This window comes from Perca flavescens, chromosome 17, assembly GCF_004354835.1.
Source record: "Perca flavescens isolate YP-PL-M2 chromosome 17, PFLA_1.0, whole genome shotgun sequence".
Lineage (NCBI taxonomy): Eukaryota > Metazoa > Chordata > Actinopteri > Perciformes > Percidae > Perca > Perca flavescens.
In genome coordinates this window covers 10,599,139-10,621,492 of record NC_041347.1, presented here as the reverse complement: position 1 = coordinate 10,621,492, position 22,354 = coordinate 10,599,139, and the positions used below count along the sequence as shown (strand labels likewise).

The 22,354-nt window shown below is 41.7% G+C and overlaps 1 protein-coding gene across 12 annotated transcripts; it reads left to right on the top strand.

Annotated features, from left to right (window-relative positions):
* Nucleotides 1-399: 399 nt before the first annotated feature.
* On the top strand, nucleotides 400-21,441 carry lrrfip2 (leucine rich repeat (in FLII) interacting protein 2). Of its 12 annotated transcripts, none has more exons than XM_028602940.1 (27): nucleotides 400-616; nucleotides 2,195-2,350; nucleotides 7,806-7,892; nucleotides 8,376-8,438; nucleotides 9,597-9,659; nucleotides 9,805-9,843; nucleotides 10,068-10,139; nucleotides 11,482-11,529; nucleotides 11,645-11,713; nucleotides 11,990-12,079; nucleotides 12,529-12,585; nucleotides 12,923-12,976; nucleotides 13,100-13,156; nucleotides 13,622-13,693; nucleotides 13,967-14,080; nucleotides 14,699-14,740; nucleotides 15,131-15,262; nucleotides 15,666-15,737; nucleotides 16,606-16,776; nucleotides 16,895-16,987; nucleotides 17,351-17,443; nucleotides 18,119-18,220; nucleotides 19,615-19,747; nucleotides 19,939-20,109; nucleotides 20,208-20,287; nucleotides 20,416-20,520; nucleotides 20,619-21,441. In XM_028602940.1, exons 2-27 carry the CDS (start codon nucleotides 2,261-2,263, stop codon nucleotides 20,727-20,729), a joined length of 2,280 nt encoding a protein of 759 aa, XP_028458741.1. In that variant the 5' UTR covers nucleotides 400-616; nucleotides 2,195-2,260; the 3' UTR covers nucleotides 20,730-21,441. The 12 variants fall into 12 exon arrangements, with proteins under 12 accessions (XP_028458741.1, XP_028458743.1, XP_028458744.1 ...); XM_028602941.1 differs by lacking the exon at nucleotides 400-616 and adding an exon at nucleotides 1,114-1,212; XM_028602942.1 differs by lacking the exon at nucleotides 13,100-13,156.
* The last annotated feature ends 913 nt before the right edge of the window (nucleotides 21,442-22,354 follow it).

The following is a 22,354-nucleotide window of genomic DNA, read 5'->3' as shown; positions in this document are numbered from 1 at the left end:
TTTTGAAGCAAGGCTTAAAACCATTTAGGCTATTATAGAGATTATATTTCTTATTTAAAAATAATCAGTTGTACCAGCAATTTTAGCTATGAGAATCATGTAGCCTATAGCCCGATTAGGAGTCAGGAGGAAACCATTACCATTGACAGAAGCAAGAAATTTGCGTTACAGTAGGGTTTTTACAATAATACCAGCAGTTTGCCTCATTAGTTGTTTGAACCGTTTCCATGCTGTCAGCCCCTAAAAGCCTAACACTGGAAAGTCACTTCGTATGTTGTTACACCAGACCTATTAATCTCAATGAAAAAACCCTCTCTCAGAATCGGGTAACGTTACAGTTGACATTTTTGATGTGTCTGACGGCCCATGAAGGCAGCATCACACCCTAATTTTTCCCAACATCCGGGACTTTTGGAGCTAACCAGTGTGTGTGGAAGGTGGAAATTGGGTAAGGAGGGCAGTGGAGAGCGGTGGAAAGGCGGACTGATGACAGCTGTCAGTGTGGACAAAAACACTACCAATCTCTGAAGAGAAGCCGAATGGCTCTCTCCTAAACCTCCAGGAAAGAAGGGACACACCTTGGCAGTATCGCGGGTTATTTAAAGGTGTCGCGAAGGTAACGTTATATTTTTGGGGTGGGAAATATGACGGGAGGATCAGTGCCAGTCTGTCCTGTCTGCCTCTCAGGATAGTTGAGGTTAGCCCTGCTGGCTATCCAAGCTAAAACTATTCAGCTAGCCTAGCCTTGGCTGCAAGAGATTGTCGGCGGTGCTGGGGGTCATTGCTATGGAAGGGACATGTCTTGATTGTTCTCGTCTTTGTAAGCGCTAGCTTCAGCTGAAGCGGAGGAGAAACCTAAAAGGGTAACTTTTAATGAGAATTTCGGAAGGACGAAATGCTAGTTAGCACTCCTAGTTAGCTTACAATTGAGCTGGCTAACCTTGGTCAACGTTAGTATAATTAGCTAGCTATCGCTAACAGGGCAGTACATTGGAGTAATTTTAGATTTAACCGAGCTAACGTTAGTCACAATCTCTTTTCCATAATGGACATGATGTAGGGGCTGCAATGTTTGCTTTGTTAGTGGTTGGAAAACTGTCCGAGTAGATTGTCGGCGGTGCTGGGGGTCATTGCTATGGAAGGGACATGTCTTGATTGTTCTCGTCTTTGTAAGCGCTAGCTTCAGCTGAAGCGGAGGAGAAACCTAAAAGGGTAACTTTTAATGAGAATTTCGGAAGGACGAAATGCTAGTTAGCACTCCTAGTTAGCTTACAATTGAGCTGGCTAACCTTGGTCAACGTTAGTATAATTAGCTAGCTATCGCTAACAGGGCAGTACATTGGAGTAATTTTAGATTTAACCGAGCTAACGTTAGTCACAATCTCTTTTCCATAATGGACATGATGTAGGGGCTGCAATGTTTGCTTTGTTAGTGGTTGGAAAACTGTCCGAGTAGACGTTAATGTTTCAGTAAGTTAACGTTAGCTGAAGTTGGTTGATTAACGCAACGTTAAACTAATAGTAACGTATAATGCTGTGTTCAGTTGACCAAGGGTTATCCATTGATTTGTTAGCCAGCGTTTCTGAGGTGGTCAGACTGCTAATTTTGAATCAAAGTTATGGATCCACACGGTTCAGATCATCAAACGTCTTCAAGGAGTGCTCATGCCTCGCTTGGGTCCTCTGACTCAGCCGGCGGGTCCTAAACTAGGCGTTTTCCTCGGTCTTTACCAGCCAGCTCCAGTTCTCTTTTGTCTTTGATCTGTTAACTTTGATATTTTCTGGACCTCCATAATAAACATGTTGATGGTGATATGCTAAGGCAAGCCTTATCAATAAACAATCATGGTTTTGAGATCAGTTTCAAATGTGTACCTTAATATTATTATTCTCTCTGTTGACCTAATTAGCTGTTGTTTAATAGAATGTTATGTTCAAATGCTGATTTGTAAGGCTGCAGTGGTCCTGCATGTCACATTAAGGCTGGTTTATGACAGCCACAACTGTTTGTCCAAAGACATTGTAGGTGCCATACATGAGTGGATTGTATGGGCTGTTTGTGAAATTAGAGTGCATAAAACCATATACAGTTTAATGTAGTTAAACTGGAGAATGCACGTCATATTATCTAACACTTGGCTTTGTTAACAGCCAGTTAAAATAAGCTTCTTTTGTCTCTACTTTATACCTGTAGGTATTTTCATACAGCATATTTCCTGGCCTTACACATCGTCGGTGGAGCTACAGTTGCATAGGCAACATGGGGACACAAGGCACTGGCAGAAAGCGTACCCCTCTAAAAGACCGGTTCTCAGCAGAGGATGATGCCTTGAGTAGTATTGCCAGGGAGGTAAGTTCAAACTCCATCTCACATACACTTCTCCTGCGTCTTTCCATTTTGGAGCAAACTGGAATGGATCTGTGATATATTCATCCCTACATTGCTCCATTCATGCATTGCTTAATCAATGCTACTATGATTTCATCCAGCTGCAATTGTCTTGTTTATGCTTATCCAGATAATGAGTTCAGAAGATTGATTTTTTTTTTCTCTGTCTCCAATGTTAATCAGCAGCACCATCACATTTTAAAATAAAGGGAACATGACTAGACATTGTCAGCACTCATATGATCGGCTGATGTTGCACTGGGGCTGAAATAGAGACCGTTTAAGCTAAAACCTATATAAAATGTATTGCCAAAGTTTAGACATGTTAATGTATATGTAGGCTATTTTTAGTTGCATCTATAGTTTATGACGTATCCATTATCATGACCTAAAACAAAAAAATGCTGTGATCATCTTCCAAGTGTTACGCTTGTCAATTGTGCGATACCATACTAGAAAACATATGATTTATGAAATTGACTAAGAAAGACTCAAATGTACAGATTGGAAAAAAATCTGGATGTATTCAATTTGGCCTCCGCAATTTGTGCCAGACATGATTGCATTTCTGTTTTGCTATATATATATATATATATATATATATATATATATATATATATATATATATATTGTGGAAATTATTCAACTATTCTTGTACCTTCCAAACATCAGTGGATCTTGTGATAATTTGTTGGTATTCTTTTGAAAACCAGACTATTCATTACAAAAGTGATATATTGAGACTACTAACAAAATGAGCAGAAATATGTTAAATTGATTTTACAGGTAGAGTAAATTTAAGCAGTTCTGGTGATAATCAAGTACACTTTGAACTTAAGATTTGTTTTAAGGACATGTTGTTTTGACAACAGCTCTGGATAGATTTCTTGAATATCGGGCTCAGATTAAATTGCAGAGTGTAACCTGGGAGCTAATGTGTAATGTCTTAGGCTGGCTTACCAAATTCTCCATTCAACACCCAGGTGTTTAGTCAACCTGTATCTATTACGCAATAAATTATGTTGAGTTGAAACATAGTGGTCAAAGTTAGGGCCTCTGAAGCATATACTTAAATGTGGACATTCAGGTTCTGCTGGTTAATATGCATTTCGGCCCAAGTGAGTGGAGACAGCTGGTTTGGACAACAGAGATATTGACTTGACTTGTAGTGTTTTTGTATGGGGAAGGGGGGGGAAACACAGGCAGAAGAGAGAAGCTGCCTAGCCTGTAGCGACATGCCTTGGGATTATTCCATTTTGTTACACAGCAGGGCTGCCATTCCTTTGCTTTTTTTTTCAGAGTGAAGTGGTTAACATTGATCAAGATCAGTTTTCAAAGTTTTAATGTTATTTGTTTGATACGCATAGGTATAAAAAAAAAAAAAAATTGTCTGCAGATTTTCTGTAAAGAATTCAGCTCAGGTAGACATGTAACAGTGGATGAATCTGCTTTTCATAAATATTTGCCATGGCCCATTTTAAGAATGCTTCATCTGTGCAGTGCCTCATTCTTGGGCACTAAGCACAAGGCTCCATTTGCTCTCTTTATAGTCATGCAGGCAGATCATAGAAACATGAGTCATCTGACCCTCCCAGTCAGGTCCAGAATCTGAATCTCTGGAGCAAAGCAGAGATTAGATCAACTGTGCAGGGGTCAGTGTCTAACTTGCACAACCCCACCATCCCAAACAAATCTTCAAAACCCTGCAGCTTCTGCCTCGTGTCGTCTGTGCCTGGTTAAGAAAAGTTACAGCCTGCCTGCCTCTGCTTGGCACCGATCACTGATTGAGAATGACTGTGAATTTGAGCCTGCCTTGCACCAGCCCAGTTTTGAGGCCGCTTACATTACTAGGCAGCAAGTCCTTTTGAATACCAGCAGCTTCCTTAGAAATCGGACAGTGGCTAAGTGTTCAAATTAGATGGTCATCCCTCAGATTAGGATCTAAGGCAGCTAATCGTACTAAAACAAGGCAATCATTGACTTTCCTCAGTGTACAGAGGGTGTGTGCTTGTGTGGATGCTATAGTTCATAGTTCATAACAAGTGCAATGGAAAGTGTTACACTTTCTTTTTGCGGAGACCGTTCAGGGATTGCTGGGGCTGCAGGGAACAAAGCACATATTACAGCGTCTGTCAACAACTGATGGACAAGGACTGTCAGTTTGATCCGACTTCATCCTCCGATAATGCAAGCTTTTTTAATGGTACTTGTATTGTACATTTAAAATGTTGTGTTTTTGTCGTATTTGAAGCAAGCAATTAATGATTTTCAAGAACTAGACAATTTTAATGTTGAAAGAGAGAACCAAAGGTTAACAGTTTAGTGCACCTAGAGTGACTGTACTATACAGGCTTATTTTTAAATCTGTGTTTAAACAAATCTACCAATTTGTAGGAGTTGATTTATATTTAGTTTTTACTTATTTTATGCTGTCTTGGCTTTTTGATGACTATACTTATGGGGATTGTTGAGTTGTCTTGGCAACAAGCAGTGTATTTGTTGTTTAAACTGCTAGGGATAATTACTAGATGGAATTTTGCATTTATATATTTTAGTGGAAGTATTCTGTTTACATATTAGCACCTTCCATTTAATATACCTATTGTAAGCTTATGTCCTATAATTCTTTTTATTTTTAGTTTCATTATTGATTAATCTGTTGATTACTTTTTTGATTGTGGTAATTTGTCATCATTTCCCAGAGCCCAGATGTCTTGCTTTTTTTTTTTAACAGTCCAAAACCCAAATATAGTCAATTTAAAATAAAAGTAATAAATCCCTACATTTCACTGGAGCTACCCAAACTGTGGTATTAGATTAAATGTCATTTAACATACTCTCACACAGTTCGGTGTTATAGGTGCTCCAGGTGATCTCATGGCGGATTGCTGGATTTTTATTACCCAAAGTGCTGGAGGTGTGTTAAAAGGTGAACTTGTGCTGCTCAGGTTCCCCCCCCATCCCCCCTCCCCCATGAGATGGCCGTCAGAGGGCTGGGGCCCGGATGGGCCAGGCTATAGATAGGACAGAGACAGAGAGCTCAGCTGTGCTGCTGTGCAGAGCAAGTCATACTGTCAGACAGCTCAACAGGTGCAGAGCACAGGGCCAGCTGTCGCTCTTGCTTTCTCATTCGCTATCTCTTCATACACTAACAACTTTACTTCCTTTTTCACCTTGTACAAAGTTATATTGTATGACCATCAGTTAGACTCCAAAAATCACTGAGCGCCCATAGGACATTTTGTTACAGAAATGACCCACATTGCACGTACGTTTGCTGTTTAAGTGTTCTTGGGTTTTGGTTTGGTTTTCATGCAGTTTTAGAAAACAAATTTTACGTAGTAAACTTAAATACACACATCAAGAATCACAAATGATGTGATGATATTCCTTTTGTTCACATTTGTTAGTGATGATGACATTAAGAATGGTCTCACTCATCTTCCGTACTTTGCTCAGACTATCATTCTGGGCCTATCTTGGGAAGTTAAGTTAAGGTATCTTATCACTATAAAACAATTTAGTTATTATACTTAACTCAAACTATGGTCAGTCCAACTGGATACAAGTCACTTTCTCCTACTGTTGATATCGAACTAAGCTTTAGCCATAAGTGTCTCTTTTTTCTGTTTTTAAAATGTTTTTGTCAATAGCTAGGCTTAACAATGTGCTTTTACACAACACAAGATGCATTACCATACAACAGTGTTTGTTCACACCAGGAAACAGGAATGGCCTATACCCACAGGCCTTCTATTCTGGCAGTGCAGATAAGAAATTGCTGGAATGCTGACAGTCTTTGTCTGCAGTGAGATACTGTACACACCACACGCTGTATGTATGGACTGTCTTTTAGTAAGAGATAAAGGGCTAGGCTCCATGAGCAAGTGTGCCGTTCTTTGTTGGTGGGATGTTTAGTTTCAGAGCATGTACAGGATGTTATTGGTATTACGGACGTAATGGAAGGATAGTCTAGTCTACATAGTCACCTGTGTGACTCCTCAGGGCTGTGTAGGAGCTCGCCTAAATTAGCTCCTTCTGCTGAGGTACTCTGTAAAATTAGCCCCTGTTCGTATTCTGACTCAGTTGGGGGCAAATTTGTGATGACTCTTCTCACTTTCCCCCCCCAGAGGAGAGTTTATTGGTCTCAGACTTGTTTGTGCTTTATAAGGTTCAGCTAAATCAGCTCCATGTTTACCGACTGAGTAGAACCACACTATTGTGACTCACTTTTGTTTTCTCTTGATTCTGTATTCTTATCTGTTGGCTTGTTTGTGGGCTACTGGCATCTTCCCCCATGAGGTCTTTAAAATCAGCCCTCTTAAACTTATGGTTAGCACATGTTGTTGGTGATGAGGCATCCCAAGCACTCACTCTGGACAGGAGGACTACAGAGGTGTGACTCACGGGCGAAACTGGTCAGCAAGGGCACGGCGTACAGTATGAACTCTGTTGAGAGTTTATGCTGGACAGTGTCCATATTATGGCCTGGCCGATAATGATATAGATATTTGAGAGAGTAAAAAAAATCTCATAGTAATATATCAGCCGATATTAATATTTTGTTACGAGGATAAACAAACATTTTGATCCCAGTGAATGTGTTTATTAAAGACTTGTACTAAGTGGAACATTTTACAGTGGAATAATAAAACCTATCGGTGCTCTTTGGTGGATCAACTATGTGACTGAGTAACTGTTTGTAAATTACCCATATCTTTTGGCATTTCTGTTCTGCAGTTTCTTGTTATTTATCAATATACGGCGATACCTGTACAACCGCTTATTTTGGTCAACCTGGCCGATGCATTGGTTGGGTGAACTGCATTATTTATAGTGTGAGGTCAACCCAGAGTCTCTGTGGGTGGTCTGTTGATTTTGATTTTGAATATTCAGTTGTTTTTAGGAAAGCCTTTAAAAGGCAGTTGTAACTATTCCACGTATTATCTATTATCAGCAGAAAATGTATTATAGACTTAACATATAGACATAGCTGTCTAAACTGTCTCTAAAACTAGATGGTAAGTCTGAGAAAACAAAGCAGTTTTGCATTTTTTTTTTTTTTATATTTTAATTTTATTTGTTTACTATATCAGTGTTGTAACTATGCAATGCTACCATGAAGTCAACTTCTTCATCAAAAGGTTTGTTAATCAGGTTCCAGCTAGTGAAAGGCCTTGACAACCACACTAAGAAAATGTGTACATGTTCCACTGTCTCTTTCTTTTAGGGGAAACTGATGCGTTAAGTACTCAAATACACTCATGTAAATTCAACTGTGTGATTGTGTTTTGATTGAAGCAATTCCCTTCCTTGTGTTTTATTCCTTGGACTTGTTAGGGTGTGTCCTCAGGGAAAGGCACCTTTACAAGTTTCCAGTCATGGCTAACAAGTGTGTTCATGTTGTGTCTCACAGGCGGAGGCGAGGCTTGCAGCAAAGAGGGCAGCTCGGGCGGAGGCCAGGGATATTCGAATGAGGGAACTTGAACGGCAGCAGAAAGAGGTATACAACACAAAATGGAACTGACTGGCAAAGGTGCACTGTGACCATTATCCAACCCATCAAGCGAGCTAGTGCCCCATAACTGCTGCTCTCAGCACAGATCAAATGTAGATTGAACATGGGAATTGGCCTGGTTTTCTCCTTGATTCTTTTTTTATTTTTATTTTTATTTGTTTGTTTTACATGGACAGTTACTACATTAACTGACTGAGTGTTTGCAAACTGTTCATCTGCCTCCATAGCCACTGGTCCAGAGGAGCTGTTTGGCTTCATGCCTTAGACATTTTCTGATTAATCTGACGGGTCATACACAACAAACATAATATACCCACAGAAAAAAAAATGAAAGTGCTGCATGTCCACAGATGAACCCAAAAGTTCTATTCCTGAAGTGAATGTCACCCAGTTTATTTTTCATGTTTCAGCAGTTTTAAGTGAAGTATGATTGTATGTTTTTCCTGGCATTTCCTCCCCTCTGTCCAGCGTTCTTACCAGTCATCCAGCAGCAGTAGCAACAGAAAATGGGGACAGATCCACCAGTGGATGGTAGGCGAGCGCGAGAGAGTGTTGTAGCCTCTCACTCCACTAACAGCCTGTTGTGTGGGATTGAACCCCAGTCAAGCCTGACCATTTAGCTACACTTGACTCACAGACTACACTGTACCTCAGTGTGGAAATATCACTCAGCAGTGTGTTTGCTTTGGAGAATCTGTGGCTGTGTGTATTCATAGAGCAAGCATTGGCCTTTGACTTTATTTAGGGTTGGTGAGACTGCATGCAAGGAGTTGGTTTGGACGTTTAGTTGAGTTACTCCTCCAACTTCCAGCGACGTCAGAAAGGACAGATGCTTTTGAATGGTAATAAACAACTTTTGCATTGACTTGTGTCTCTGTGTGTTGCTGGTGTATCGACACAGTAAAGAGAAGCAGAGATTTTCAAATCTGTGCCCTTATGTTGCCTTTTTTAAAGTGCTCATATTATGCTTTTTGGCTTTTTCCCCTTTCCTTTATTGTGTTATATATATTTTTTGTGCACATTATAGGTTTACAAAGTGAAAAAGCCCAAAGGGACTTACCATCTCCAACAGAAAAAACTGTTCACAAACTGCTCCAAACAGCTCTGTTGTAGTCCAGCCTTTACTTCCGTGACACATTATAATACTCGCCTACTTGCTAGCATGGCACGCCCTCATGCTCTGCTTCTGACTGGCTAGTAGTCCTTACCTAGGTACTGCGCATGTGCGACTCCCAACAAAGATGGAACAGAAGTGAGATGCCTCACTCTGTAGCTAAAACAGAGACCTCATCACACGGGGTGAAAAGAGGAGTTGCAGCAATGTGCAGTACAACAAAAATATGGTGTTTTTTGAAAATTAAACCATGTAAACCTATTCTGATATAACCTCTAAATACACCTGAAAATGAGCATAATATGAGCACTTTAAAAGAACAGATGAGAAAAAAAATGTGCAATATATTAGCTGTTTTTGTATATCATTAATCTTGCAGCTGTGCTTAAAGAGGATAACATTTGCAAATGTTTATGACATCTGTCTGGTTATAAACATGCTGACAGAAGTTGTTTTGCACGGTTTGGGCTTTGCATTAGCAACTGTTGATCGTTGCAGTGACCTTACTCACCCCTGGGATTGAGCCTCTCTACTTTCACTCTATAATCTTTTCCAACTTTCCTTCCTTACTCCAGGCTGACTCAGAAAAAGCCCGAGGCTCTAGTAGTAGTAGTATGTCCAGCAGCCGTCATCGCCGGGTCTGTATCTCCCCCACACACTTCCTCTTTGTCTGCCTGTATTTCCTTTCTACTTTCTCCTTTTTAATCCTGCAGTCAATCTCTCATCACCCATGTTCCTCTCTGTCTGCTTTTCTGCTGTGACTCCATGTTTCCACATCAACAGGGGCTGGATGATGATGTCATGTCAGTCCGCAGCTACAGGGTGCGTAAAACAAAATAAATCCCTGCCAGTTTTATTAGGACCATGCTCTCATATGGGGCACATAGATGTGTGAAAGCCATTGTTCGTGTTAGGAAAGCAAATGAATGCATTTGGGTTAATACTTTTTTTGTAATTTGGTTGTGTTCATTTGCGTCGTGGCATAAAATAGTTGGCAAAGTAAAGATTTCTTCTAATGTTTGCTCTTGTTTGTTTTTTATTTGAAGTCTTCCACATCATCAGCAATACGAGACTTGGGGTCTAAGAGTCGATCCAGTTCCCGTAGAAAAGATGCCTTGGTGTGTTGTGTGTGCATGTGTGTGAGAGCATAATGTGTATTTGTGTGGAGTTTGGCAACTGATTGAAAACTGTACCTGGATTCTTAGCATGTAACCCGAGTTCAGGTCTGCTTAACTTTATTGTGCTCAGCAGATCAGAAGCAACCAGCTGTTTTCGGCATTCAAATATCCCTGGTGTTTCCACTTTCCTTCAGTCTGCCTCATCTACTCCTGCTCCAGTTATTCCCTTTTTCATATCAGAGATTCACATAATGACAGATTAGGTTATACCTGGAAGAAGACATAGCACTGAGTAAGGGTGCTCCGATCAGGATTTTTGGGGCCGATCACCGATTGCTGGAAGCCGTATCGGTCGATAGCAATTACCGGGTCTATTCAAAGCCTTCTATTTATCATGTCATATATTTATCATATATTCATTTTAATATTCTTAACAACAATGTATAAGTATTAAAATTAACAGAAGATAATGTATTGTGAATTGTCAACGGTTTACTTTTATTGACAGGAAATGTTCAACATTCCACTTCCTCTGTTAGAAACACACCTTAAACATTGTGTTCTTCAGTGTGTCTTCCGAGGCACTTTTTTTTGACCAACTCGGGGAGACTGATCAGTTCAACTGCTTTTTCTGCCAACGGTTGGCCGTCTGGATGGTGTGTAACTTAGCTGCATGTAAAAAAAATTCTCCCGAGTAGTGCGTCATCCGATCGGCCTTTATGGAGACCACCGATCAAATTATTTAAAGCCTTTATTGGCCGTTAACGATTGATGACCGATCAATCGGAGCACCCTTAGCATTGAGGGGAATGTTGGAGACATCGGTTTCACTTTCTTTTTCACATTGAATTTCACCCTGTGTTATTCTTGAATGTGTTGCTGTGCGATTCTGATGGACTGACACACTTTTGAGACATTTCAGCTTTTTAAAAGTGCTGGACATTTGTACCTTGACAAGATGTTTATTGCAGTAATCACCTAGAATCTGTCCAAATACACCATCAACCCAGAGAAACTCAAAGCTGTTTTCTACAGGATTACATTTGCGTCTATAGCAAAAAAATAAAATAAACGTATGTTGCCTACTCAACATCACAAAGCCACCATAATGGGCTAAGAGCCATGACAAATGTTTTTGTTCCTTCACTGTGGCCTTGGAAGGGTTTAGAAAAACGAATGGTTTGCTTGATCCATTGTGTTGGATTCCTTGTTGCCTGTTAAACAACTAAACTAGTGTTAGTGGGACACATGAACTGTGTGCTGCCAATGCACGCCTAACGGCTTCTCAGAGGTTTGATCTTCTGCTGCTCGTAATTCTTGTGACTCCTGTTCCTCTCTTCAGTCTGACGGCCTCTCCACTAGCTCCACCCTCAAGACTTCCCGCTCCACTGTATGTATCTGTGATGTCACCTGTTTATCACTGCTTCTACGCTTTTGCCTCTCATTTTTGCTTTTCTTTACGTACATTTTTTTTTTTTGTTGTTGGGGGGGTGGGGGCTGAACAGAGTTCTGTGTACAATGACCTGCATGGCCATAAAAGGGCTTCATCCAGCTCCGCGAAGAAGGATCTGCTGGTCAGTGTACTCCTTTTTTAATTGGTAAAGTTGTTTTAGAGTGTCTCTTCTTCAGCCTCAAGCATGAAGGCAGTGTAGTTAAAAGATATTGGCTTGCCGTGGTCATTTACAGTAGATTGACTTTACCCCCTGATAAGATTGACTATTTATTGCCTTGTGAAGTGTCACACACATGTTGACCAAGCCGTGTTGAATGTGTCTAAAATTAGACATTAGTCTGACACTTGAGGATGAAATGTGTTTGTTTGAGGTCACATTATGTTACAACTCTTCTAGACTGGACTTTACCACGATCAAAGGAACTACACCAGCCTGACGAAGACCAAACCAGTGCCTCCTCCCTCCACATCCACCTATCAGCCTCGGGTTGGTCCCCCAGACAGTGCTGTCCAACTTTCAACCCTTTTTATACACAGGCTGAGGCAGTATAGTCCTATCTGCATGGTCTAGTTTATTGGACATTTTTATCCCTAACAAACTTGTTCTATAACTACAGTAAGATATATTGTCAATGCCATAAAAGCATCAAAGCGCAGAGAGAATCCAAAGCCTGACCTTTAGATTGAGATCACTCGTTCTTATGATGGTTTGAATTTATGTAAATTACTTGCTGACCGACAAAAGTGGTGCTCCTCCGCCAGTATTAAAACAGTGGCCGGGGACAGTGTCACCTCACATCACTTCTCCTCTCAGCAAAACGGTCATCCTGTTTCCACTTTCTGCAGCTCTTTAGTCCCTGTCCACCTCGCATTCCCGCTACAGCTTTCCTCTGTCCTCTAAACTGACATTTCCCTTGCTCCCCTCATCTCTGACAGGCCACCACTTCCTCGTCCTCCACCACTGCCACAGGGCTGCCTCGCAGCTACAGCATGGTCAGTTTCTGTCCACGCTCTGCATGCCTCTCGTTACCTTAGGAAGTAGACATTCCCTCTCTCTTGTGGCCACATACATCTGATAGGATCCTGCTTATATTTAGCTCCAGGACACTCTGAGCACGTGCTGGCTGTAGATTTGTGCTTCAGTTAGATAAGGCAGAAGTTTGCGTGAAGCCAAGACTTTTGTTGTAGAGCACTCAAACAAGTGGCCTACTTGATGTTGGAAATACAGAGTGTTTCTGGTAATTGCATGGCCCAGAGAAAGTGAGTCTACTCAACCTACCCCCTCTTTTGTTTTGCTAAGCCCCGTGTTGTTTCCCACGTGTGCCCTCAGGCCTCTATTTGCGACGACACCAATCTTTACGGCTCGGGGAACAGTTCGAGAGCCGTAAGTCTTCTGAATGTTTGTCAAACAGCGTTTGAGCAGTGTCACCACCACGGCAGCTAACTGTTGTGCCTCTGGCCTGACGTCTGTCGTCATGTTGATCCCCTGTCCTCCTCCCATCCACAGCCCTCTGAATATAGCTGGTACTCCTCTGTAGCCAGCTCCACCCGCAGTAGCCCTGTGGTGAGCACCTTAAAACCACCGCCACCCTGCATGATGTCAGCTAACACCACGGCCAGATGACCACTATTAACAAGCTTCTCCCCCCCCCCACAGTTTGCTTTAGAGAACAGCCTGGTTGATTGACATGAAAGTGTGTGAATTAAGGATTTCTTCTGCAGTGCTGCTGTGCAGGCTAAGATGTTATAGCAAGGTGGTCTTATCTTACTTAGTTCCAGTTGGTGCGTTTGACAAAATTGTCCTAATTGCATGAATTAGCATTACTTATATTGTCACAGTCATTGGAGTAATCCAATAATCTGTTTACTACAGAGAGTGGTACTGCTGTTTTGAGTAAGAAGTGTGCGTGTCTCAGATAAAGCCTTGGGCATGCAGCCATCCTACTTTACTTTGGCTCCTCATCTTGTGTCGTGTGTACGTGTGTGTGTCTGTGCGTGGTGTTTATATGTGTGTGCGTATTCCTCACAGTCTTCTTCAGATGATGACACTGTCAGCAGCGTGTCCCAGGAACGCTTCGGCAGAGGCCGCAGGGACAGTGTGGTGAGCTGTAGGGACCGGGCTGTACAAAATCTAGACTGATGCTGTTTTATCACAGTAGTTGATGATCTAATAATCAAAGCTTTTTAACTTCTTTTTTTATATATATTGTATTGGGCTGTGTAAGATCATCAGCTTAATACATTTTAAATGTCTTTACCTTGAACAGTGACCTCCTCTGTCATTGCTTTCCTTCTGTCCCCTTTTACTCTGTTATTCTTTATTTCTCTGCCTCTATCCTCCCTATCTTCTTCATCCTGTGTGTGTTGTAAGCAGTCGTCTGACTTCTCGGACATTAGTGAGTCGGCTGCAGATTATTTCAGCCGCACCAGCCGAAGAGGCAGCATTGTGTCTGACCTCGATGATTTGAGCATTCCAGATCTGGACGCTGTAAGTGGCTAAGCTAAGTTCACAAGAGTGGGCTGAAAAGTGCATTGCAACCCCAATGCATGATTCAAAATAACATTTGGTTTTCAAAACGTTTCCCACAGCAATTGGATTCTGTCATTGGTTTTGGGGGAAGGAGTCTCTCCATTGATGTGTTGACGTGTGTCCTGTGTTGGGTTTACAGTGTTGTTGGCATCCGGTGGTGCTTTTTCTGTGCATGTGTTTTTAGACATCCTGTTGCACCCTAAATTTCATTTTCTGAGGATAAATAAAGTGGAACTTGAGCGTGTTTTTTATTTATTTTTTTATTGACTATTAATAAGTAAAGTGGTATAAGTTCAGCTGAAGTGGATGTGACTGCAGTGTGCAGCAGCATGGACTTAGAAAATCTTCTTTAACGTAGTGCTGTGACTCACTCAGTGTTTTATTTGCTTTCACTTGTTTGGTTGTCAACTCTTTCATGATCTGTGAACATACAGCACTTATCCCAGACTCATATTAACTCCTGGACTAACTCCCTGATTTGCAGATGAGGAAACGGCTCCAAGCATGACAACCCAGGATGGGTGTTCTCAAAATAGTCTTAATCTCTTTTTATAATATGTCTTCTCTTTCTTTTAGCTGGATGAAAAATGTGACAAGCAGTATACAGACTTTAGTCGGGTGAGTGCACCATTATTTAGTAATTTACTTTATTCATTCAAATTCTTCACCGAGCACCAAATAGGCAATGCAGTAGTGCGTGGGTTTAATCTCACACTTTGCTATTAGGCAGCTACCATGTAACCACAACGAACCCGCAAAGAAGCATCATCTGGCTTTTATACACACGGCATGTGGAGATGGGGAGCTAGTTTGTCAAGTTTATAAAATACACTTCAGCACACGACGAGGACGAATCCTTCCTGGGGAGGTTTTGAATTGGGTGGGATCACTTAAGAGCCCCGCTGTGATCAGATGATGGGGTTGTATATCGTTTCGGAATTGTGTTGTATTGTTCTTTGTTTTTATGCGTTTCTGACTGGAGTTTTGTGGTACTTTTTGTGTTCTCAGCCATCTTCCCGATGTGCCACCCCAGGCCTGTCAGCAGCCACGTTGGCATCGCTGGGCGGCACCTCGTCACGAAGGGGCAGCACAGACACGGGTAGCATCTATGACCCCGACACCAGTCTGAGTGAACTTAGGGTAAGGTGTACAAATCGCAGTGTCACCCTTCTATACACCCTTCTATACATGTGACTGTGTTTTTTATCTACAGATGTTCATCATCACATTATCATAGAGCTTAAATGCTAATCTACATGTTCTGTGTCTGAGCAATTTATGTATACATTTGTTCCTTCTGCATATGAACCTCCTACAGCATTCCCTCTGTTGTACCTTCCCTGCTGTTCTAAGTGTCTGCTTTCTTCATGGATGTGACATGTTTTCTTTTGAAGCTGTTACTTATACTGTATTTCGGTGCGCTGGTCATGCCAGCTGGATTGTTTTAAGAATGGCAGCACGGGTGCTTTGTTATCTCACCTTGGTACTCCCCACCCTCTGATGCCCCAGTTCACCCCAACCTTTCCTTCCGTCTGCTCTACAGGATATCTATGAACTTAAGGACCAGATTCAGGATGTAGAAGGGCGGTACATGCAAGGGCTTAAAGAGCTAAAGGTAGAGGGGCTTGAGCTCTCAGCATGCCTTCTCTTTTTCTCTGGGGAGCAGTATGGCATCACTAACCCCTCTGCCTCCCCACTCATACCCCTCTGCACCCCCTCCTGTATCTCCTAACACCACGGCCATGTGTTTGCGTGCGTGCTCCCAGTGTGAATTGCGTAATGAATCCTTCTTTTTGCATGATCTTCCCTCACTTCCTGTTTTGATCCAACTCACTGGTTGTGGCCTGAAATGAACACTCCCACGATTGAGCTGGGTTCAAAGTTTAAAGAAGAAGAGTCAAAATGCTCCACCTGCTGACAGATAACAGTCATGCTTTCAATTTTAAAGCTCTTCTTCCAGCCAGCCTTCATTGCCACAGTGTTGGATGGCCTCCTGGCTGACTGACTTCTGACAGCTTCATGTTCTCTTAGAAAGGACACTGTATGTTTTATTGATAATAAGAGTAGTTTACTAACAAACCTGACTCCTGGATTTATCTTGTTAGTTTGATACAGCTGATGCACTGTAGCGAGATTACTTTCCTTGTAGTTTTCTGGTTATTCACTTGTAGCTCTCTCTTTCAGATCCTCTTTTCACACATTCACACACATTTCCTTGTTTCACTCCTGATTCACCACATTCTATTTATGTCACCACTGGCACCACAAACATTAGTCACAAATGACCTGTTTAAAAATGGAAAACTACCACAAAAGGTGGTATGCCTTTACTTAATCATACATTTAGAAGTAATAGACGTGTATAGTATGTTTGGCCAATGTGTGTTAAATTATTTTTATACCAGAGAGCCCACCGGGTGCATGTAGGTGAGCTGTGCTTGAAACCAGTTGCCTTTTAGTTAACATGCTCCCACCCTTATCAGGAGTCACTTGCAGAGGTGGAGGAGAAGTACAAGAAAGCCATGGTATCGAACGCACAGCTGGACAACGACAAAGGCAACCTCATCTATCAAGTGGACACACTAAAGGACGTCATCGAGGAAATGGAGGAACAAAGGGCTGAGATGAGGAGGGAGCTGGAAGACAAGTCAAAGGTGAAATATCTGTTGGTCAAAGAACGGTTCTGAAGCTTAAATACATTTTAATGTATGTAAAGTTACATCATATTTCTATTGAAGGGTTGTGGCTGAACTATTCTGTCTATGGTTTCAGGAATTAGAAAGACAAAAGCACACGTGTACAGTCCTGCAGCATAAACAAGAAGAACTGAAAGAGGGAATCCGCCAGAGAGATGAGCTTATAGAGGTAAGGCTGCCCTTGCATTAGAAAAACAAACAGTTTCGGCCAGCGTGACCTCATCAGACTGCTATTCTGTCAACACTTTGAAAGGTGTTGGAGCGTCTGTGCAGGCTGCAGAGGAGGCTCTGTTCTGCAGGAACTTGATAAGGATTGATTGGCACTGGCCTGCCTCTAGGTCCTCTCTGTCCCTCCATTCATTCCTTTCTCAGCATTATCTCCTCAAATGAGGGTCTTCTCACCCTGTTTCACCTGTTCCTATCTGTATGTGTTTATGTGCATTTTCACTTCTTGTCTTTGTTCCATTCAATTTTTCCTATTCTGTTCTTATCCTGTACTGTGTCGTCTTGTTACTGCTCAACGCCGCTCCAGGAGAGCCAGCGAATGCAGACTAAGTTAGATGCCCTCACCAGAGAGGTGTTTGACCTGCAGGAAACGATAAACTGGAAGGACAAAAAGATTGGGGTAGGAGGTCCCACAGGGGTGCTCTGACAGAACATGAGAGGCCATAGATGGTTGTGCTTTTCAGCCTTTAGACATACAGTAATGTCTATCCACCTGTTTGGCCTCTCATGCTGTCTCTGCATGATGGAGACCCTTAGGCAGTAGCACATACCTGGACCCATCACGGTTTGGAATTTTGCATGTCAAGATAACAGGGTTTTCGGTTTGGATCCTGTGACCTCCGCTAACAATGCAAGTGCACTGGCACCGTGATAAAGCCTGCAGTGGGCAGCCTGTGAAATTAACATAGTTTTATTTACGATTGTCATGTAAACTAATGTGATCCATATATTCTGGCATGGCATGCATGTTCCACTTGTGGATCACTTAATTTTGTTAGTTTCTTAGTGATGAAAGCATCATACTTCTATGTAGTTTTCACAAAGTGCTAAGTCAAAAAGATCTACCTCCTTACAGTCTCTGTATCTTTAGTCCCTGTGCTCTACCACACCTCTTCCTCATCTGTGTATTGTTTGTTTTCTATGTCCTTGTTGTTGGCTTGATGTGTACAGTGCATGTTTGTGCATGTAAGATGTCTTGCTATAGCATGTGGTGTTGCATGTCTGTCCAGAGTCACTCCAACTTCTCCTCTGCCTCTTCTTTTCTCTCTTGTCCTTTTCTCGTCTGTGTGGCCAGGCCCTAGAGAGGCAGAAAGAGTACTTTGATTGCATTAGGAATGAGAGGGACGAGCTCAGAGATGAGCTTGCTGACATCAAGGGGAAGGCCCAAGCAGGAGAGGTAGGTCTTCTGAAAGTCCCAGCAGAAACAACAAGATTAGAGGAATGAGTTGCTGACACAAAAGTACTATTTATACTTTTCCTTTCGGTTGGAACTAAGCCAGTTAATGCTATCAAACCCGTTATTGTGTTGTACTTTGTACTTCTACCTCTTTGTTTTTCTTTCCATTTTACTTTCTTGACAACTTTGTCACTTTTTGCTGGTTATCCATAACTCATTTGGTACATGGTAATCCGTACTTGACCATGACTACAGTGTACCATATGATATTACTGGTGGATTTGTTGTTTATAGAGGGTATGCACATATAGATGTCACCACGGTAACTTCCCACAGTGGCAAACACACAGTAGTCAGCATCTGCTGTGCATTCTCATGTGTGTCAAAGAGCCATCAGAATTGTTTCCTAAAAATTGTATAATTTAATTCTAAATAAAGATTTTCTTTCTTTTTCAAAAAATAAGGTTTTCAAAAATGAGTCTTGTAATATAATAAGTATTCTTACAAAGTTATTTCTTTATATCTGGGACCCTAATATTTGGCTACTTTTTTTTTTTTTTTTTTTTTTTTTTTTAGTAGCACCAATATGGAATTTCAGGGTCAATAACAGTAACAGATATTTATTTATTTATTTGTAGCCAATACCGATACAATAACCAAAAAATATTACTTGTTTGTAATTAGGCTCAGCCATTCCTTACAGTTAGCGATAGTTTTTAGCTCATTCATAACGATTTACTATTGGCATAACAAGCACTGTATGGCTGTGCAGAGCACACTGGCTGTGGGTTAACAGGGAACAGGGAGTTGACTGTGAGCAGCGTGGTCGAAGAAGTCCCATTTCTGCAGGATCATGTTCTGCTTGGTCAACAGATAACTTGCTCGTGCGGTCTCCCTTTTCTGGCGGTTTCTCTAGCATGTTACTAGATTCTAGCTGTGTGTGTGTGTGTGTGTGTGTGTGTGTGTGTGTGTGTGTGTGTGTGTGTGTGTGTGTGTGTGTGTGTGTGTGTGTGTGTGTGTGTGTGTGTGTGTGAGAACAGTGACTGGCACAGGGAGAGGAGAAACGCAGAGAGGCAAAAACCTCCACCCAGAACCGTCTCTGGGCCGCAGCCATCGGACATAATTATTGACTGAAATTCAAATGATTGGAACAATAATTACATTTTCTTGCTTATCGGCCACCGATATATACATTTTAACATCCACAGACTGCTGACTGTGTATGTCATTTACAATGGCGTTTCCTTTTCCAAGATTTCTAGCGGCCAACTGTTGGTCTGTGTGGTCGGTGAGTGGTGTGGTATATAAAAAGGTGACATCAGTGCATACCCTCCTGTACTTGCCAACAGAGCGAGGGGAGCCAGTCCTCAGTAACGTGTGTTCTCTCACCACAGAAACACGGGCTGGTCATCATCCCAGACGGCACACCAAACGGGGAGGTCAACCATGAGCCTCTGTCCTCAGGGATCACTGTGGTCTCCCAGGAGGCCGCTCAGGTGCTGGAGTCTGCAGGAGAAGGCCCGCTGGGTGAGTCAGGATATTACTTCTGTCCACATGGATGCTAAATAAACTGATCCGATGGGCACCAAAGCTGTAATAAGAAAAATAACGATCACATTTCAGTGTATTTTAGCACGCCAACCTGCTGAACACGTCAGCATCTTCTGCGTGTTACGGTAAATTGCATCAGCTTAATGTATTTTCCATCGGTTTTGTAGACGTCAGGCTACGGAAGTTGGCAGAGGAGAAAGATGAACTGTTGGCTCAGATCAGGAAGCTGAAGAATCAGCTGGAGGAGGAGAGACAGAAGCACTCAAAGATGGACAGTGCATACACAGACGGGGAGAGAATGGAGAACGGTACAGACCTCCACGTTATTGAGATGCAGAGTAAGTTGACCTCATGGTCAAGTTTCGGCACACGGATCTTTTGAACACTTGGGTATTTTCAAACTCACTGGTTTCTGTTTTTTTATTTTTCTCTGCAGGAGATGCCAACAGACAGATTAGTGAATACAAATTCAAGCTTTCTAAAGCCGAACAGGAAATAGGTACAATGGAACAAAATGTAAGTTAAAAAGAAATGTCTCGTCAAACTAAATAATAGCGCACGCATTAAATTATAGAAACATGATATATAAAAAGTTGTACGTTTTAGAGCTCTAAGTCACCAAGTCTTTTGTGTCCGTTTTCCAGATTAACAGACTTGAAGGACAAGTGTCCAGGTACAAGGCATCAGCAGATAACTCGGAGAAAGTAGAAGACGAACTTAAAGCAGAGAAACGGAAACTTCAAAGAGAGGTACAGACACAGGCTTGCATTTTAAAATGTGAGACAGGAAATGAAGAAGGCTGAATGTAACTTCTCCCCTCTGTTTCTACCCCCCTCTCCTCCCACAGCTTCGCACAGCTCTAGATAAGATCGAGGAAATGGAGATGACCAACAACCACCTAGTAAAGCGCCTTGAGAAGATGAAGGCCAACAGGAACGCCCTTCTGTCACAGCAGTGAGGCTAGGGAGCGTCACCACAGAAGCCCTTAAACTCGCACCTCAAGACCTCTGACTGCCATACTGCGTCTGGAACACATTTCCATTTCTAGCTGTAACACTTTAAGATTTGTAGCTAACCAAAAACACTTACAAAAACGTGTAGCACAGGCAGCAAACTGAATTGTGTCCTTTTTTTTTTTTTTTAAACTGAAGCGTTGTCGGGCAAGCCGCCAGTGTTTTTGGAGGAATGACTCAGAAACTTAACTAATAAAACTATAAAGTTGCTGGGAGATCCATCTGAGGACATTTCTCGAGTCACTACTTCCTTTTTCAGAGCTTTGTACTACATCATGTTATCCACGAGATTTGATCTCTCTGGCTGGGTGCTCGGCTGTTCTTCGTTTAGTTTTTTTTTTGTTTGTTGTTTTTTTTGATAAGTTGCATGAATGAGTATAATGATGCTTTTTAAACTATTCAACCCTCACGGCTGCTCCGGCCCCGCACCTTTCCAGCTTCCCCCTCACACAGTGAAGTGCCTTTTCACACTAGGAGACTGGGGGTCCGCACTGCTCAATGAGACAATAATCCTTTTTAACAGGTACAGAATGATTTATTTAAAAAGGTGCAGTCAATATTTGAAAATATGTAGAACCAACTGTGTCTGCTGCGGTTTCATTGAAAATTTTCAAATATTTAAAAGATTTCTTGAAAATAAATGTGTAATTTACAGAACTGCGTATACAATCTGAATATTTTCTATTTCATGGTGCAGTTTAGATATTTTCTACTCTTTTGAATCAGTATAGTTATTATTGTGTGTGTGTGTGTGTGTGTGAAAGTCTGTGTCTAACTATATTCATGAAATTAAAAAAAACAAGAGTCCAGTATACTTGTGGGGTCAAAATGCTGGACCCCCACAAGTTTAAAGGCCTGTTTGAGGGTTAATACTTGGTTATAGAATTAGGTTATGGTAAGGGTTAAGGTTAGGCATTTAGTTGTAAGGGGCTAGGGAATGCATTATGTCAATGACGGGTCCCCACAAAGTGTGTGTGTGTGTGTGTTTACCTGTTTTACTATATTCGTGGGGTCCAAAAACCTGGGATTACAGTATCCTTGTGGGGTCTGCACAGCCTTGTGGGGACCAAAGTGCTGGTCCCCACAACTTTAAAAGGCTATTTGAGGGACAACTTGGTTTTAGGATTAGGTTTAGAATTAGGTTATGGTTAGGGTAAGGGTTAAGGTTAGGCATTTAGTTGTGAGGGTAAGGGGCTAGGGAATGCATTATGTCAATGACCTGTCCCCACAAAGATAGTAATACAGGTGTGTGTGTGTGTGTGTGTGTGTGTGTGTGTGTGTGTGTGTGTGTGTGTGTGTGTGTGTGTGTGTGTGTGTGTGTGTGTGTGTGTGTGTGTGTGTGTGTGTGTGTGTGTGTGTGTGTGTGTGTGTGTTGCAGTTTTAAATCGGAGGAAAAGATGAGGCCATTCGGCATTTAAAATTTGGAGTTTGCTTTTTTTTATTCTCAACTCTGTTTGGTTTTTAGTTAGTTGAATTATGTGACTGGAATAAAGATAGAAGCACAGTTGCTAAGCATAAGTCATGGAAATACATTTCCAGGCAAATAGGTGTTGCAAACTTGTAATTGTTC